General features: G+C 38.2%; 1 protein-coding gene across 1 annotated transcript; it reads right to left on the minus strand.

The window, feature by feature from the left end:
- Positions 1–1,492: 1,492 nt before the first annotated feature.
- Positions 1,493–18,686, minus strand: zgc:158689 (uncharacterized protein LOC791177 homolog). Its single transcript, XM_053493725.1, has 15 exons — positions 18,493–18,686; positions 17,197–17,311; positions 16,889–16,964; positions 16,243–16,329; positions 13,964–14,025; positions 11,652–11,723; positions 11,361–11,498; positions 9,680–9,832; positions 4,783–4,962; positions 4,134–4,617; positions 3,822–4,029; positions 3,526–3,600; positions 3,230–3,431; positions 2,462–2,502; positions 1,493–2,374 (listed from the first exon to the last, which is right to left on the minus strand). The coding sequence occupies exons 2-15, from the start codon at positions 17,245–17,247 to the stop codon at positions 2,302–2,304; spliced, it is 1,902 nt and encodes a 633-aa protein (XP_053349700.1). The 5' UTR covers positions 17,248–17,311; positions 18,493–18,686; the 3' UTR covers positions 1,493–2,301.
- Between the last annotated feature and the right edge of the window lie 1,220 nt (positions 18,687–19,906).

Below are 19,906 nucleotides of genomic sequence, written 5' to 3' on the forward strand. Positions count from 1 at the left end.
GCTTATTTCTGACAGAAAATTAAAAAGCACTAGCTTATTTCTAACAGAAAATTAAAAAAGCCCTAGCTAATTTCTGACAGAAAATTAAAAAGCACTAGCTAATTTCTGACAGAAAATTATAAAGCACTAGCGAATTTCTGACAGAAAATTAAAAAGCACTAGCTAATTTCTGACAGAAAATTATAGAGCACTAGCTAATTTCTGACAGAAAATTATAGAGCACTAGCTAATTTCTGACAGAAAATTAAAAAAGCACTAGCTAATTTCTGACAGAAAATTAAAAAGCACTAGCTATTTTCTGACAGAAAATTAAAAAGCACTAGCGAATTTCTGACAGAAAATTATAGAGCACTAGCTAATTTCTGACAGAAAATTAAAAAAGCACTAGCTAATTTCTGACAGAAAATTAAAAAGCACTAGCTAATTTCTGACAGAAAATTAAAAAGCACTAGCGAATTTCTGACAGAAAATTATAGAGCACTAGCTTATTTCTGACAGAAAATTAAAAAGCACTAGCTAATTTCTGACAGAAAATTAAAAAGCACTAGCTTATTTCTGACAGAAAATTAAAAAAGCACTAGCTAATTTCTGACAGAAAATTATAAAGCACTAGCTAATTTTTGACAGAACATTATAAAGCACTAGCTAATTTCTGACAGAAAATTATAAAGCACTAGCTAATTTCTGACAGAAAATTATAAAGCACTAGCTAATTTCTGACAGAAAATTAAAAAAAAGCACTAGCTAATTTCTGACAGAAAATTATAAAGCACTAGCTAATTTCTGACAGAAAATTAAAAAAGCACTAGCTAATTTCTGACAGAAAATTAAAAAACACTAGCTAATTTCTGACAGAAAATTAAAAAGCACTAGCGAATTTCTGACAGAAAATTATAGAGCACTAGCTTATTTCTGACAGAAAATTAAAAAGCACTAGCTAATTTCTGACAGAAAATTATAAAGCACTAGCTTATTTCTGACAGAAAATTAAAAAAGCACTAGCTAATTTCTGACAGAAAATTAAAAAGCACTAGTGAATTTCTGACAGAAAATTATAAAGCACTAGCTAATTTCTGACAGAAAATTATAAAGCACTAGCTAATTTCTGACAGAAAATAAAAAAAAAGCACTAGCTAATTTCTGACAGAAAATTATAAAGCACTAGCTAATTTCTGACAGAAAATTAAAAAGCACTAGCGAATTTCTGACAGAAAATTTTAAAGCACTAGATAATTTCTGACAGAAAATTATAAAGCACTAGCTAATTTCTGACAGAAAATTATAGAGCACTAGCGAATTTCTGACAGAAAATTATAAAGCACTAGCGAATTTCTGACAGAAAATTATAAAGCACTAGCGAATTTCTGACAGAAAATTATAAAGCACTAGCTAATTTCTGACAGAAAATAAAAAAAAAGCACTAGCTAATTTCTGACAGAAAATTATAAAGCACTAGCTAATTTCTGACAGAAAATTATAGAGCACTAGCGAATTTCTGACAGAAAATTATAAAGCACTAGCGAATTTCTGACAGAAAACTGCAAGGCACTAGCTAATGTTTGACGAAGTTGTAATTTTTTAGCTAAGGTTTGATATATATTTTTTTGTACATTTAACAGTTAAATTCAGTAACTAATGTTTGACAAGAGGAATTGTAAAGCACCAGCTAATGTTAATAAGATATTGAGTCTTTGATTCTCTCAAAGCAAACTTTGGCACAGATGAATCGTCTCACAGTGACACTTCACCAGGATTAGTTTTTTTTTAGCACCAAATGTTTGCTTTATCTGCTGGGAATGGGATAACTTCATCAGCTATCCAGAGCTCTAACATGGAGATTTCACTCAAACACCTGTAACCACTCAAACAGCCTCTTGATGAAAGAATTTCATTAAGAATTGATTTTAACTGCAATAAAAGTGTACACTATAACCTGATGTCAGGCACATGTCTGATCCAAAGATCCACATAGAGAACATAGAGGCATGCATTTTAACCAGAATGTGTTCATTCATTTGAAGTTGTTAGTTTTGTTAATTTGTTAAACAACTTGGAGGCAAAATTGTCTTGAAAACGTAAAAACAATCAGTGGCTCAGATGAAAAAAAAAACTAAAACAAAAGGCAGTTGTGTGAATAAAATGATATTTTCACAGGATTTGTACACTTACTGTATATTTTTTTGATTTCTGATGTCTGTAAGTTATTTCAAAGTTATAGACGGATTATAGAAATTATATATGAAAAATAACCATATATTCTAACAACCTAAAGGACAGCGTGAATACATGAGACGATCCTCTCTACTCGATGAGCGGAGCCGAGCGATCGTTAGTCACCGTCTTGCGCAGTCGGATGTGAGCGAACGGATTGCTCCTGAAGGGCAGAACATACAAATGAGCATAGGAATTTTAAAAAAGGCAGTGAGGTGTAGCGCTGAAGTGCAGGAATAAGGAAATTTACCTGGTGGGAGACGGCGGAGGAGACATGTGTCCACCAGGAGACTGCAACAAACACAGACAAGAAGGTCACTTGATTATGGAAGCAAAATAGACTCGTATCCCAATTCACATGCATGAAGAAAATATATATTCACAAAAAAACAACTCACCTTCACAAAATAAATATATATTCATAATATACGTTTCATAAATTCGCAAATCAGTTATCATCTTTGAATAATGTTTTTTTTTTGATAAATAAATAGAAATGTACATAATCTAAAAAGGAAGGAGATTGTGTGGATCTGTGGTTCTGATTGGTAGAAAGAGGGACAGACAGATTGGAAAAATACAGATATGTTGGAGACACAGACAGACGTAGAAGGAGATCAGAACAATCACAATCACAGGTTAGAGATGGATAGATACATTTAAGAGTGAGACAATTAGATTAGAGATTGACAATTTAGATGGAAATTTAGATAGACAGATGTGAGAGAGACAGAAGAGAAATAAACAGACAGACTAATACACAGACTACAAATGCACAGACAGACTAACAGACAAACAGACTGACAAGCAGACAGACTAATAAATAGACAACTAGAAACATAGACAGACAGGGGGACAGTCTAATTGTTAAACAGTCAGATAAAGTATATTGCCTTATCGACATACAGATGATAGATGGATAGATCGGAATCCAAAGAGACTAATAAAGACAGACAGACCTACATAGACAGACAGATTATTTGACAGACAGACAGCTAATGTTTGACACGTGACTCACATGTTCTTTGCCCTTCGCATCAGCATCTCCTGGACTCACACGTCTGACGTCAGGGTTCATCATGCTGTAGGGGCGTGGCCTAAACGTACTGATCCCCCGCTCCTCCTCCGAGTCTGGACTGAGCTTCACAAACTCACCTGCAGGGGGCAGCCTGTCTAACTGTCCCATACTCGTACTGTTCAACTTGGAGAGGCCTGGAGAACTAAAAGGACAGGATAACACACGTTAACGTGCTGTAAAATCATACTGTGAGCATGAACATGTCTCGTGATTGCAGTGTGGCGCTGGAGTCGGACCTGACAGCGTCGTGCTGAGTGGGCGTCGATATGTCTGGGAACGGCTGTGTGTAGGAGAAGGGAAACCAGCCTTTCCTTCAGGAAACACAACACAACAGCTCTTTTAATTAACAATTATACAGTATAGTGGACTAAATATATATATATATATATATATATATATATATATATATATATTCATATTTATGCCACTGCGCTCAATTCTGATTGGTCAGAAGGTGTTGATTAAGTGTGTATTGCAGGAGCTCTTTGTTACACTAACACCCTTCTGGTAGCTAACAATTTTATTGTTTTACCGTCCAGTTCTCTCGTTCTGTCCGTAGTGCCAGCCATCTCTCGGCTCACTAATTAAAAGATTGACGACGTCTCCGGGAAGGAAGGGCAGCAGACACGAACCCCCTCTGTCTCCTTTATCTGCCCTGTCGCTAGAGCTGGGCGAGTGAGAGAACAGCGCCTCTACACGGAGAGGAGGACAGAGCGGGAGCACACGGGGTAGGGTGGAACCTGAAAGGGAAATTAAAACATTCTGCTCCCTATGTAGTGAACAAAATAATATGTTGAAATAAATCAACTGTGCGATGAGCAGAACCACAAGCAAGACTAATTACCCATGAACCCTGTCCGCAACTCATTCGGCTGTTTCCTTGGTAACGGTAGCGTGGATGTTGCGTATACGTCGGGGGTCTTGAAAAGCAGAGGGTTGTAGGCCGGTGGCGAGAAGGCAGAAGGTGGCACGGGAGTGAGGGCACGAGAAAGAGGCGCACTATGGGGCAGTGGAGGAGTTTGGGGGGCGTTAGTGGGCGGAACCAGGCCCTGCAGTGCATGAATGGATGAAGCAGAGGTGGGGCTGAGTGAGAGAAATGCAGAGCCTGAAGGTGGAGTAAGCAAGGTTGAAACACTTCCTGACTGTACAGAGGTAGGTTGTGGGTGGGCGGGGCTAGAAGACATGCTGATGTTGTGGGTGGTGCTGTTCTGGATGGGAAGTGTGCGAGGGGTGGGGTCAGATGAGACGGATGATCCACCGCGCTGCTGTTGAGACCGATTCCCGGAGTCGCCGTTCAGAAGGGGCGGGACTTCCTGTATGGACAGCCTCTGTGAGTGAGTGGTGACAAGCGAGCCAGTCAGATACTGCAATTCCTATAAATGGTGTATCTTTATTAATATTCATTTACATCTATGAACGATTTCTCCTAACACAAAGTGCCCTACTGTAGTGCACACTCAGAAGTACTGTAGATATTATAAATAAGGGTGCACCTGCTCTCCAGACTGAGCAGAGCCCAGCTTAGTGTGTCGGAGGACATCTGCTATCCCAGAAGCCCCGGCTCCCTGAGGGGCGGTGTGACGCAGCAGGTTCAAGGCTCGCTCTGGTAGTTTCGTTGGCTGAGAACATGACTGTTGCCATGATGACAACTTTTGTGATAGTAGTTCACGCACCTGTGGGAAGCAAATATAAACCTGGTGTTGTAACACTGATTATGTGCTGAGTAGTTTTGTGCTTTGTCAACCTGATCTAAAGAAACATTTGTATATTCACTGCATTCTAAATATTTGAGTATTTGATGCTTTATTTTTGAACTGTAGTAGTTAAATCATTGTGAATTAGCCTGGTGCACTGTTGTGTTGTAATCTCTAGTGGTAGTTTATTAGGGTGAGCTTAAGTTGTGTGATTATGTAGTTATTAAGGTGCTCTGTAGTTGTGTAACCTGTACTTTTTTAGGGTCAGCTGCAGATGTGTAACTTGTGGTAGTTTGCTGTGTAACGTGTCACTGTACTTTATTATAGTAAAATTATACAGTAAGGATGTAATTTATTTATTATAGTTGGGTGTAGTTGTGTAATTTATAGTGGTAGTTTATAATAGTTACAGTGGAACCTTGGATTACGAGCATAATTCGGCTTGTATTTTAGAACAGTTGTAAATCAAAGCTAATTTGCCCATAAGAAATAATGGGAATTCAAATTATTCATTCCACAGACCCAAGAAATAAATACCTAAAGATAATTAATACAAAATATAAAGATAAATATAAAAATAAAATAATTATGTGTGTGTGTAAAGCTAAAGTAAGACAAGAGAGAAATCAGCCCCTATCGTCTTCCTCTTCTCATCTTACACAGTAAACCTTCCTCCTCTCTTATCTAAGTTTCACACACACACACACACACACACACACACACACACACACACACACACATTAACGGAAAGAATGTTTTATCAAAAAAACTAGCAAGGATTATTGCTAAAAACTCTCACGTGAGCGGACACTAACGGAATCACTGCTATAAAGTAAAAAAAAAAAAATTACCCTGCACTTTACCTTTGAAAAGAATTGTGACAGAGCACTTTTTCTGTGTAGAGCAGAGAGAAGTGTCAGTGTCTGTGAAGGCGAAAGTAGAAGGGTGTGTGTGTGTGTGTGTGAAGGGGCATGGTGTCCAATGATGCGCGCGCGCACACACATAACGACAGGCTGATACAGAGAGAGAAAAAATGGATCTTTAACCTCTCTAATGTGACATGGTTTTGCTTTACACACGTGCTGTACACACACGCATACAGACATAATATAAAATATGTTTTACACACACACACATGGTCACAGTGTTATACAGTAAACAGTACACGTGTGCACAGATGTTGATTATACCAGTGAGCGAGAGAGAAAAATCACATGATCACATGACGCTTGGCATCAAAACAAGAAGCGCATGCGTGATACATAATACTCGGTACTCGTAAACCAAGACTTGTTTACTTTTCAAGCCAAAATTTATTTAAAAGATTTTGCTCGATTAAACCGTGTTACTTGCAATCCGAGGTTCCACTGTATTATAGTTTGCTCTTGTTGTGTAACTTGTGGTAGTTTATTGTGGTGAGCTTCAGCTGTGTAACTTGTAGTGGTAGTTTTCTACTGTTTGCTCTTATTGTGTAACTTGTAGGTGTAGTTTATTAATGCTGGCTGTAGATGTGTAACTTGTGGTAATTTATTGTGCTGTGTAGTCATACACTCTCAGCTTGTAGTCATAGTTTATTATAGTTGATTGTAATTACCATACCATACCATACCACTTTATTTCTAAAGCACTTTAAAACAACAACAAAGTTGACCATAGTGCTGTACAAAAGACAACAATCAGGACATATACAGTAGGGTAATTTATAATAAAAATTTAAATTTGATAAATAAAAAGGAAAATTTAAATTTAAGTTGATCGTAACAAGAAAAGGAAACAACTAAGAACATAACGACACAATAATCTACTACTACTAATAATAGTCATAATAAAAATAATAATAATTCAAAGAGAAACAAGATATAAAACACAAAACATCTCAAAATGCTTCACACTGAGTTGAAGGCCAGAGAGTAAAAATGAGTTTTTAACCGTGATTTAAAAACAGCCACTGATGGAGCTTGTCGAATGAGTAAGGGTAACTCATTCCATAATTGAGGAGCAGCTACTGAAAAGGCACGATCACCTCGAAAATTGCAACGGGTTTTTGGAATTTCAAGAAGCAGCTTGTCAGTAGACCTGAGAGAGCGAGATGGAACATATGGGTGCAACAATTCCACCAGATAGGCTGGAGCAAGACCATTTAAACACTTAAATACAAATAAAAGAATTTTAAAACGGATCCGAAAATACACTGGAAGCCAGTGAAGGGAAGCCAAGATTGGGGTAATATGCTCTTGCCTATGCCAGTTAAAAACGGGCTGTGGCATTTTGCACCAACTGTAAGCGCGCCATAGTGGTGTGGCTGATTCCAAAGAACAAAGCATTGCAATAGTCAAGACGAGAAGTTATAAAAGCATGGACAACCGATTCCAGGTCCCGCCTTGACAATATAGACTTAATCTTTGCTACTCGCCTCAAATGGAAAAAACAGGATTTTACCACAGCATTTACTTGACTATCCATTTTTAGAGTAGGATCCATTTTAATACCCAAATTTGTAATCAAGGCTTTCTCAGATGGGGCCAAGGAGGCGAGGTCAAACCGAGCAGATTTGCGGGAGCCATTTGGTCTAAACAACATAACTTCGGTCTTTTCCTCATTGACATTTAAGAAATTAAAAGCCAACCACCTTTTAACATCAACAAGGCAGTCCAAAAGAAGCTTGACAGAACATGCACTATTGTGCTTTAATGGGAGGTAAACTTGACAGTCATCTGCATAAAAATGAAAGGAGATGTTATATTTCCGGAAAATAGCTCAGAGTGGGAGCAAATACAAAGAAAATAAAAGTGGACCAAGAATGGAGCCCTGTGGTACCCCCCAAGGAAGGGCAGCAGAGTTGGAAGTGAAACCATCTATATTAACACAGAAGGTTCTATCAGAGAGGTAGGACCTAAACCACCGCAAGGCTGAGCCTGTAATGCCCACCCACTGTTCCAACCTGGATAAAAGAATCTCATGATCTATGGTGTCAAAGGCCGCTGTTAAATCTAGAAGCACAAGTAGTACACAATCTCCGGAGTCGGTTGCTAAAAAAATGTCATTAAAAACTCTTAAAAGAGCAGACTCAGTGCTATGGCGAGTTTTAAACCCAGACTGAAACACTTCTAAAATTGCCTGTTCATCAAGGAAGGGCTGCAGTTGCAAATAGACAATTTTTTCCAGAAGTTTGGCCAAAAAAGGTAGCTTGGAGATAGGCCTAAAATTTGACAAAACAGAGGGATCCAGGCCAGACTTTTTTAGCAAGGGTTGCACCACAGCATGTTTAAAATTTTTCGGCATCTCATTAGAAATTAAACTGCTATTGATAATAGCAAGAATAAAAGGACCCAAAGACATCAAAAGGAGAGCCAGATGGCTTACTACTGGACACCAGATCCTCTAACAAAGAAAGGGAGACAGGCTCAAAATGCTCGAACACATTCATACAAGGTCTTAAAATTGGTGGGTCGCTAACAGATGGTAAAATAAGGGACCTGATGTGTATAATCTTATCCATAAAATAGTGAAGAAATTCATTACAGGTTTCCATAGAAGCCTTTAGAGGGACAGGTTCCTGAGCATGAAGAACAGTGTTCAATGTGTTAAAAAGAGCACGAGGGTCATGAGAGTTAGAAGCAATAAGATCAGAAAAAAATTTTGTTCTAGCGGCTTTCACAGCTTTTTGATAAAGACACCAGCTTCCTCTCAACATTTCCAAAGACACCTGTAACCTGTCCTTTTTCCACCTCCGTTCAGCTCTCCTGCATTCCCTTCTAACAGCACGGGTATCCTCATTTAACCATGGCTCTGATCTATCCTTAGATCGTCTGATTTTTAAGGGAGCTGCCGAATCCAATGCAATTTGACAGGCAGAATCAAACTGGAATGTTAGCTCCTCAGTGCTGAGCGACGCTGAAGATTGTAAATCCCAATCACAAGTGAAAATTGCAGAGAAATGAGTGGCGGAGGTGGGATTAAAGACACGGCGTTGCCGAACTGAATCACACGATTTAGCAGGTTGAGAGAAAGGTACACAATCAAATAAAACAGGCATATGGTCTGAAAACACAGCATCCCCAATTTCCACATTGAGGACAGATAAGCCACGAGACAGAACAAGATCCAATGTGTGCCCACATTTCTGAGTGGGACCATTGACAGACTGAATAAAGTTAAAAGAGTCCACTAAATCTAAGAAGTCCTTTACCAGAGGCTTATCAGGACAGCAAACATGAATATTAAAATCCCCAACAATTACCACTTTATCATATCTAGGCATAAACTTAGCCAAGAAATCAGCAAAGTCATTTAAGAAGTCCTTATTGTACTTTGGCGGCCGGTAGACTACAGCACACAGCAGCGCAGAAGAATGGGCCAGCTCAAAAAGGCTTATTTCAAAGCTGGAGAAAAAGACCGGGAGAAACAGCTGTTTACAAACAAACTGTATTTGTATGATATGTAGTGGTAGTTTATAGTGGGAAGTTTCAGTTGTGTAACTTCTGCTGTGTAACTGTGTAACTTGTAGTGGTAGTTTACTATGGAGGCTGTTGTTGTGTAATTACGGTTGGGTGTACTTGTGTAACTTGTAGAGGTAATTTATTACTGTTCTGTGTAGTTGTATACATTATTATTATTATTATTATTATTATTCTGTGTGCATGAACCATTGTTTATTATGTTGTTTAGGTTGTGTAACTTGAAGAACTTACTGTACCTTGTTATGGTAGTTTATTAGCAGCTTGGCAACGGAGCACTGACGGTCCACCAGGAAGCAGTACCTCCTCCTCTCCTCCGTTAGAGCCGAGCGATAACCTACTGCTACCAGAGAGTCCAACTCCGTCTGCCTGCGACTCATCAGCTCCACAAACTGACAGAGAGACACAGAAACAGGAAAGACCCAAGCTTGATCACTTTGTGTTTTTGATGGCAGTAAGATGTGACACACACCCACAAACACAAAATCACACATACTGTACATACAGAAGGAAAAGATGTGAGAATAAAATCAAAACAGAAACGACAAAAGCAGGAAACGTCGCCCTATCTTCCAGCATGAAACATAATATTGATCTTCACTCCCGCCCCTTTATAATTTAGTGTCTATTTCTATAAATTTATTTATTTGAACTCTCTCTATATATATTATTTTCTCTCTAAGTTATTTTGGATAAGAGCAATTATGTCACAAGGCTCAGCCATGCTCACATGCACCAAAGACTTACTAAACATTTTATTAAGTACAGTGGAACCTTGGATTGCGAGCATAATTCGTTTATGGAAAAACGCGGGTGAGTTTCGATTCTGTAAACTGGTGTGGGTGGGTGTGTCTGTGTGAAAGTACCAACACACACACATACAAATAAAATATTTTTTTTTACATAAATCTCAAAAAGTTCTCAAAAATTTACACACATACAAACACATTTCTTAAAAATTTACACACACATACAAACACAAAATAAAAAATGCTTTACGCGCACACACGTGGTCACAGTCTTATAATAAACGGTACACGCGCACACAGGTGTTGATTAAACGAGCGACGCACGCACACTGAGACAGAGCATGGGAGATGATTACCCACAATTCCACAGCGTGCGCGAGAGAGAATAACCATTGGCTCAGTTGTGATCACGTGAGGCTCGACGTCAAAACAAGAAGCGCATACGTGCTACATGACACTCAATGATACTTGGTACTCTTATATCAAGACTCGTTTATCAAGTCAATATTAATAAAAAAATGTTTCCTTGCTCGCAAACAGAGTCACTCGCAATCTGAGGTTCCACTGCACTTTACCAAATTCTAATCAACTGACAGTAATTATGATATATGCTTTTTATTATTGATGTTATATGATATTTGTTTATTTTTAATCCTTTTAGTGTATGTTTAAAAAAATATATTTTTCTTTTCTTTTTATATAACTTTTTTAACATTTACTCTTTTTGTATTTAATATAGTCATTTTTATTTTATAATTAAATGTCTTTTTCTTTTTATTAAATCATGGGTCACTCAAACATTAAATATTAATAGTTTTCTTCAAATTTTAATACATTTTAAATATTTAATATTTTACCTGTTTTAACTTTAATTCTTTTTATTTTTAAAATGTTGTTTTAAAGTATGTTGTTTAAAGTAATTGCCATGTAGAAACTGTAATATGCATTTTACCTTTAGTATTAAAAGTAGAATATCATACTGTAACTTGGCACTATGGTTTACTGTATGTTTATAAAAAAAATTAGCTCTTAGCAAAAGTGCAAAAAAAACTTAGCTTGACATTATACACACACTGCCTGCTAGTGATACGTTACAGATAGCAGAACTACCGCACTTACATATCTACTGGCACAGTGCATTTTGCATACGTGAAAGTGTGTATCCGTGTACCTGCATCTCTCGGTCTCCGTATTTATTCGGGTGTCGGCTACCCTGACTTTTCCTGCGCAGTTTCTTCAGCTGTGACTGGCAGTGTTCGATCGATTCCGCCTTTGAACGCCGCTCGCTCTGGTATTTTTTCAGCGTCGCCTGGAAACACATTAAACCTCAATCACCTTCATCTGGCGTCAACACTAAGCATGACGTTAAGTACCTAACACAGCAACATCTTAGTGTCGTGATGGAAGAAAGTAGTAATGAAAAACCTAAAGCCGGATTAAAAAAATAGAAATGCTGACTCACTGTGAGGAATTTAATATCCAGGTCAAGCTTCTGCTCCAGCTGAGAGAGAAGTTCAGAGTGGAACAGCTTCAGCTAGAGAGAGAAATAAAAGTGTAATAAATATACAGTACAAGGCTATCCTGTATCTTCCATAATGTAACGGAAAAGGCTTCATTAAAGCATTATTAAATAATTCATTTATTTATGACAGGTATAAAAAAATCATATTTTCTTTCATTTTTCAATTTCAATATTAGGGTTAGATACACACGTAAAAAAAAACAACTAGTAGTAAGTAAATTGTGCAAATATATTATTTAAAAAATATTTACAACTAAATATTAAAATATAGAATCTACAACTAAATATTTTAATGTGATTTTTTTCCCCTCAATAAATCTATATATTTCTATATTAATCTGACATGCTGTATTTATAAGATTTAATTCAATTCAATTTTGTAAGATGAAGATAAACATTTGCAAGATTGCAATCAAACAATACAGATCAGTGTTTTTTATTTTTCCTGAACAAAGTTTAAAACCAGTTTGTCTCATATGTTTCAAAACCGTGGCGCTAATATAAAACGTAACAAATCTGCAGCAGTCTGAGTTGAAGGCGTGTAAAATACACAAAATGTGAGCCCAGTGTTATGCGCTAAAATGCCTCCCTACATAATTGCTATATGATATATCTTACAACATAATTAAAAGCATTATGCAAAACTTGCTAGACAGAATATAATTAAACTTTTGCATTACTGTTGAGTAAAAGCGATAGTATGAACAGTTACCATAACTGCTCATAACTTCACTTCTACTCATTATCTACTCTAAAATACATTAATAGATATTAATTAAAAAAGCTAAACTGAAAGACGTAAGATACTCAACCTTACAAAATATTTTTTGTATTAATAAGTTAGACGGACCGTTTTATTGTACAGAACAGATATGTACGTGGCTTCAACCTGAAATAATAATATCACTGATTACATTAAAGCTGATCAGATTTATTTTTAGCTTTACCCTTTTGACTATTTCTAAAAGCTCTTTTCCCATCAACAACAGGTACTTTGGCTAGTTTATATATCGCATTTTGGTACACTTATAAATATACTATATACTTTATATGCAATTCCAACTACAGAGGATTAAAAGTAGAAGATCAAAACAAACAAAAATGAAATACCTTGAAACCAGAGATACGAGTAAAAAAAGCAGGTTGATTGCTGGTCAAACTGATGTGAGCAAGAACAAAATAATATCTGAAATATTTCAACCAGTGAAAAAATTCACATTCCATCATGATTGAGGCTAATCTCGGCTCGAAGAACTGACCTTTTCCTAGCATTTCCCACACACGCTAAGTATTATTTCAATGTGCTGACGTTTGCAGTAGTGTGTAGCTTAGATGTATATTGTGAGTCAATACTGACTAGTGCGTATCTATTGGGCTTCATAGCAAAAGCAAGAAATTTCCTATGATCAGGCTTTCATCCAATCTGGCCTAGTTTATTTCTCAGACAGCAACAAAACAATGCATAAAAAAGAGGCGAAAAAGCCAATCGCACCGTTTCTTTCTGTCACATTATCAGTAAAGCGAACCTACAGGCTGGGCTAAACAGTGGCTGCCATGAACAATCTAAATGCATGAAGATAGAGCCTCAGAATTCTGTAAACTTAAGTTTTTGCATTTGTTTTATTTTTGTTCATAATCCTCAACAGTCTTTGTCACTGAAATATTTTACAATTAACAAAAACTTATTTTTATTTTTTTATTTATTTTAAAGCGACAAATACATTAGAACACTGACTATAAAATGCATATTATCAAACCTGCAGGCTAATATAACTTTAGGAAGTGGACTCATAGAGTTTTGCAAAGTCATACAAAAATTACACTGATATAACCAAACCAATTTTAATCTAATATTTTAGCATCCCTGCTTTTTAACTCTCTTGTGACTCAATGAACAGATGCACAATACATTCTCTATCCATTTTCTTTTGCAAAAACCAAATCAAAATCGGCCAAGATGGATTTATCTCATTTTGCAATGAAAAATTGAGTTGTTGATTCTCATTGGTCAAAAGGTTTTGATTATTTTTCAGCAGCTCAGACAGTAATTCCATCCGCAAGGCAAACCCCAGGTTTATATTCATGCACCTTTTATATCTTTTATAATGTATACGACTACAAGAACTAACTCCTTTCAGACGATCCAAACAATTAAATGTTGATTACTTTCTGTTACTGGCACACCCAACAAATAGTTTTTCCGAGAAGGTGTCTCGTTTGATGGTTGCTTGATTAATAGCATGTGAACTCACCACGTCTTCTAACTGCACCTGGATCTGTCTGTGCACTTCAGCCATCTGGAATAATGTGTCACCTGACATGAATCGCAGATACGAACAATCAGGAAGACGCACTCATGCAGACATACACAGCCTATGCAGTAGGTTCATTTAAAGACAGGTAGACCAACCAAAATCAGCACACGGTGCAAGTGCTGTCATAATCAAAACATTTCAAAATGAATATGATATGTTTAAAATCAAAATCTAGACATGTGGAAGTGGCTTCTCCAGAGTCTCTGTGCCAATACTTTTAAGCAGCCCAGAACTCAGTGCTCTAACAGTTAATATCAATCATAATTCTGATAACTATTTTTTAATGTTGAAGTAAACTTTTACCAAACACAAAATTCTTGATGTTAAATAAGTCATTAGCATAAACTAGCGATAGCTTTTGGGGCAAATATTGACAACGTAGCTGTTTATAAGATAAAGGCAGACAGTTTCGACAAGAAAAATGACACAGGACAATTAGCAGTATCAAAATTTACCTCAGATTTGTTAGCAAATTAATTAAAAAATTAAGTCCACATGGCCAAAAACCGACACTCTTAGCGTCAAACTTTCATTCTGTTGTTTAGAAAACGATGTGGGTATTGTCGCAACATTTTTAAATTTTGAAGTAGAGATTTTGGGGGTCTTCATTCTCACTTTACTGTAATTAATAAACCTCTAACTCAGCTTATAAATCCATGGATGCAGTGTTAGCTTTCAATGCTAACTGTCATATCAGTGAATGTGAAGTCACATGGAGCCGTTATTTGGCAATTTACCAACATTTCTGTAAGGAATGTTGACATTTATAACAACTGTGTCTTGTTTTTTAACGTAACTGCTCCATGTTACAGCGAACTCAGTCTTTAGGCGTTATCTTTAGCTAGTTTTGGTTGCCTAGCAACAGTTTACCCAGAACTCCAGCTGAACGAGGCAATACACAGTATATCAGTAAACATTTCATTTAGTCTATATAACACAAACACAACTGTTGATTTTTTAAATAACAATAAAACAACAGAAAATTTTGCTAATTAACGTTTTTCTCTAATGAACGGTTCCCACCCAAGTTAACATTCATTAGTTTCCACATTAATTTCTCGACAGTCGGTGCTGGTTCGTGGTCTGTTTTGTGTCACCCCTTTAGCCTGTGTGTGTGTGTGTGTGTGTGTTGCATGTGTGTCCCCCCACTGAATACCACTCTGTGTGTGTAGTTTGGCATGCGGCCCTATTCTTCATCCCCTCCATCCCTCCGTTTCACTCGTCCACCCCCGCCACTGCTTCCAACGGCACAATGCGATCATGTGGTGTTGTTAATCTTTCAACAAAGACCTCTCTCTCTCTCTTTCTCCTTTTCTTTCTCTTGTTCATTTTCTTTCTCCTGTTTTATGGTGCACTCCTTTTTTTTAATGGCACACTCATCTTTTCTGTCCCTTTTTCTTCGTTCGCTACTTCACCCTTAACTTTTGCTCTCTCTCTCTTTCTCTCTCTCTCTCTGTGTTCCGGCATTTCCCTTTTTATGCCGCACTTGTCATCTTTTTAGTCTGTCTACATTCTTTCTTTTCTATCTTTTTCATAAACTTTCTTCAATTTATTTCATTCGTGTAAAGCTGGCATATCTCTGCTTCCAACTATTTGCCTTTCTCTCGTTCTCTGTCTCTGCTCTTTTAAATCCATCGTCTTTGAGGTGGTGCAATGACCCTTCAGTCTCTCCCCTTCAGTCTCTCCCCTTTTTTCTGTTCCACTTCCCTCATTAACCTCCAATCCCTCTTTTCCCCATTTCCCTTTTTATTCTGCACTCGTCTTTGCAGTCTCTGTACTTCCCATCATTTCTGTCTCTTACCAACCAGCCTTCCTTAGTCTCAATCTTTCACTTGTTTCCCTTCTTTACTCTCTCTGTCTGTCTCTTTCTGCATGGTTATACAAAAAATATAAATCAATCCTCACATCTAGTCTGAGTCACTCTTTCTGTTACGCTGAATTCATCTTTTCAACCATATTTACTTCTCTCTCTCTCTCTCTCTCTCTCTCTTCATCATTACAGCATTATCAGTCATTCTCCCAATTTCTCACGAATTATGCATCTTTCCCTTTGATTTAGTCTTCTCTTTCCTCTTTCTCGTCCCTCTTTCTCCTTCTGTATCTCCACTCACTCTTGGCTTCATTTCTTCTCCATTTATTGTCCTCTCCTTTCCACACTTTCTACACGTTTGCCTGTTCCCTCTTTTGCATCTCTCCTTTTCGTCAGTCTTTCTTACCCAGTTCCTTTGAGCTCTGACTGTCACTGGCCAGTTCTCCCAGTTTAACCAGAGCATCGAAGTAGCCTTTCGCTGCGACAGTCACTCCTGCACAGGGGGAAAGAAAAGTAAACGATGCGCCAATCAATCAATCAATCAATCAATCAATCGATTTTGTTGTGCGTTTAGTACTATCCACCTTCTTACACATACATGTCCTCTAGGATGTCTGTGATTGGCTAGTGATTATAAGGTGAGACAGACTATGCCCCTCCCACCCTGAGAGAACAGCCAATATTACTCTCTTGACTTGGATAGCTAATAGTGTGAACATATTTTTCTGTAACCAGGAGCGACTCGTTCAGCAAGGACACACATTTGTTTGCTTTGTTTTGCAAACCTAGTTTCTTTTAGACTAACTTTTTTTTTTACTATAGTAGAGCTAAAGCAGTTTTTTTGTAGCCAGAGACATCGTTTAGCTGTACAATAACCTGATCAGTTTGGATTAATTATAAACATTGTGTTAACACATTAGGGCTGAGTTACCTTTTGGTGCTTGGACCCCTAAATCTAATAACTTAAAAAGCTGTATGTAGATTTTTACACTAATGTAACCCCGGGGGTTCGTGGACCCCATGTTTCCCCCATTTTCCCAAGTCTCTTTTACCTGTAAGTGCTTTCTCATAGTGTTTCCCCATTGTGACAAAGTTCTTCAAACTGGGGTTAAACTGGTCCAGGATTCCCTAAACACACATTCACAAACAAACACCCATACATCACGCATAACAGCATAGTAGAATACGTATAGTAGTAAGTACAGTCCCTTACATCCGGTCGCCAAGTAGCACTATCGATATATCCAAGACCGTCTTCTGCTTAAGAGATTTGATGAGAAATCTAAGAACAATTCTGACGCTGTTTATGAAAACAGGTGTAGGGGAAAAATTCAATACAAGAAAGCTTCAGCTGATTCACCTTGTAGACGTTCTCTGTCATTTTGTTCACCTCGTCAGATCTTGACATCATGTCACCGTCACTCGTGCAACTCTTTCAAACACAACCCTGGATTGTAGAATGAAGCCACGCCCACCTGTGGATAAAGAACAGCAGCTTACACGAGGGCGATACAGATGTTACTATGATACCCTTGCGCTAACATTAAAGCAGAGTCGTAAAGATTAATTCATAGCTAGATGCTGATTGTGATTATTTAATACATTAATTATTATTTATAAAGCACGGACACTGGAGACTCCTTAATTTGGTATTACTTAAACAAACTGTGCATTAAGAGCACACCCCGGGCGAGACCTTGTCCTGTACAAGCGGCTACCATGGAAACAATTTGTGGAAGTTTACTTTATGATTCATATATTTTTTTAATATTTCGCTCATTGCACTAAGTTTCGAACTCCAAAAAAAGAAGAAGAAGAAAACTTTACAAAATGTGTGTGTGCAAGTGTGAGTGTGTGAGACAGATAAGGGGAATCTGGAATCTGACTGAACAAACAAATCTGTGATCCTTCCAGATTTTTCCGTCGGGAAAGAAGATGGAATTCCAGGGTGGATTATCCGCTCAGACAGGAGCCCGGAGCAAAGTCACCCACCACACACACAAACATTCACACACACACACACACACACACACACATTACCCGGTACTGAGGAACAACGCATGGGGAAAAGAAAACCTTCTGACCTCTTCCTTTCTTCTATCATCTTCCTTACTGACTCAACCTGCTGCTGTCTTTGCTCAAGAGAAACCCATCACACACACACACACACACACACACACACACATTTTTTCATTACTGGATAGAGAGGTTAGGATACAAACTCTTGTCGTACATCACACACATTCAGTAAATGCATTTCTTCACCCTGAGGAAGCTCACTTCACCCTAGTGCTGCCCTGATCGAACCCGGGACCCTGGCCACAGGTCCATGCTGCAGATGTTCACAAAACACCAGTGTGTTGAGAGTTGATTATGCAGATGTTAATGTCATGTCTCGGGTTAATTATACTGGAGTATTCAGTTCGTGTGTCAACTGGAAGAGATGATGCTGTGTGTGAGAGAGATGAATAAACAGACTGTGTGTGTGTGTGTGTGTGTGTGAGTGTGTGTGTGTGGGAGGGTTAATGTAAAAGTTAGTATATATTTAAAGTAATGCATGGGGTGAGTGATGGTCATCATTAGCTTTCCCACGCACCTGTTGATCTGTCCTGCTTGCTGTGTGTGTGTGTGTGTGTGTGTGTGTATGCCTACTCACCGTCTTTGCTTGCATCAACTTCACTCTTTTTTCTCTCTCTCCGTTATTCCCACTGCCGCGCGCTCGTTTTACGCGCACCGCCCGCACGCGCCCATCGTCCAATAAACACAGATCAATTAATCAATTAAGCAAATAAATATATACAGATGTTACTATATACACATGTTCCGGGTGAAACCCCTCGGATGGCTCGCGCGTGCTGTGGCGCTGTAAACCCGTGCACGAGCGTGCGCGCGCCCCCGTTTCCCTCCCTCCCTCTCCCCTCTCTCATGCGCGCGCGGGCGCGCGCGCCGGACAATGTCCCCTCTCACTCCGGGGGCGCGCACCAAATGGACACCACGCGACCTGTTGCACACTCTGCGCAGGCGTGCATCTGCACCCTTTGCAGGGCACTTCACAAAGGAAAAAGTGTGCATTTGGTATTCAGCCCTCTTTTCTGTCTTTCATTGCTCCCACATTCTCTCTCTCTCTCGCACACACACACACACACACACGCACACCCCTTCACTCGGGGTGAATAACAATGAGCCTGGACATGTGCAGTGAGGAGAATAATGACCAGAGCTTACTGCCAAATGCATCCCTCCTCCCTACTTTGGGCCCTGGGGTGACACAGTGGCTTTGGCCCCTATGTAGGGCACTAATTTGAAAAATGAGCCCTTTTTGGACTTTAGCCCAAAAGTCTTTACAATCCCCACATCCTTCACTACATCCTCCCCCATCCTGCTCTTTCTCATTCACACGGATCTGAAGCTTACATTAATGCAAAGTGTGTGTGTGTGTGTGTGTGTGTGTGGTTACATCAGAATATCTCCTATCTCTTATATTGTTGGGACTGTTACAAAATGTTCATGAATCTACATAAACAAAAGAAAGATTTTAGCCAAAACTGGATTTTTTTAAATGATATCTTTACATTTCATACATTTAAGGACCAGAAATCAACTCAGAAAAATGATGTCATAGTATCAGGCCAAACCAGCTGGGCAGAATTTAATTAAACTTCTGCAGTACTTACAGTAGATCTCTGCCTGAAGTTTAACCTGCACCGTAAGTGAAATCTAAATGTTGAGTAAAAGCGAACATTTGAACAGTTATGTATCAGATTTAATGATCTACTTTAAAATAATCTACTAATGCGCTACTGTCTCAATGTAAACAAACACCTGCACCAATAGATATTAATTAGAAAAGATAAAGTGAATATTTTGACTGGGATTAGTTCATATTTTCACTTTGGCTGAAATAACAGCGCTGAAGTGGTATAAGTGAATTTTAACAGAGTGGTTTTAAGACAAAACTTCATCTTTATCCTTTTATCTACTTTATTGATTTCTCATCTGTGATTCACTCTCCGATTACCGAACAGGGAGTGTATTCGATCGACAAAAATTTACAAAAATGTTATAGTCCA

The sequence above is a fragment of the Clarias gariepinus genome, chromosome 4, assembly GCF_024256425.1.
Source record: "Clarias gariepinus isolate MV-2021 ecotype Netherlands chromosome 4, CGAR_prim_01v2, whole genome shotgun sequence".
Lineage (NCBI taxonomy): Eukaryota > Metazoa > Chordata > Actinopteri > Siluriformes > Clariidae > Clarias > Clarias gariepinus.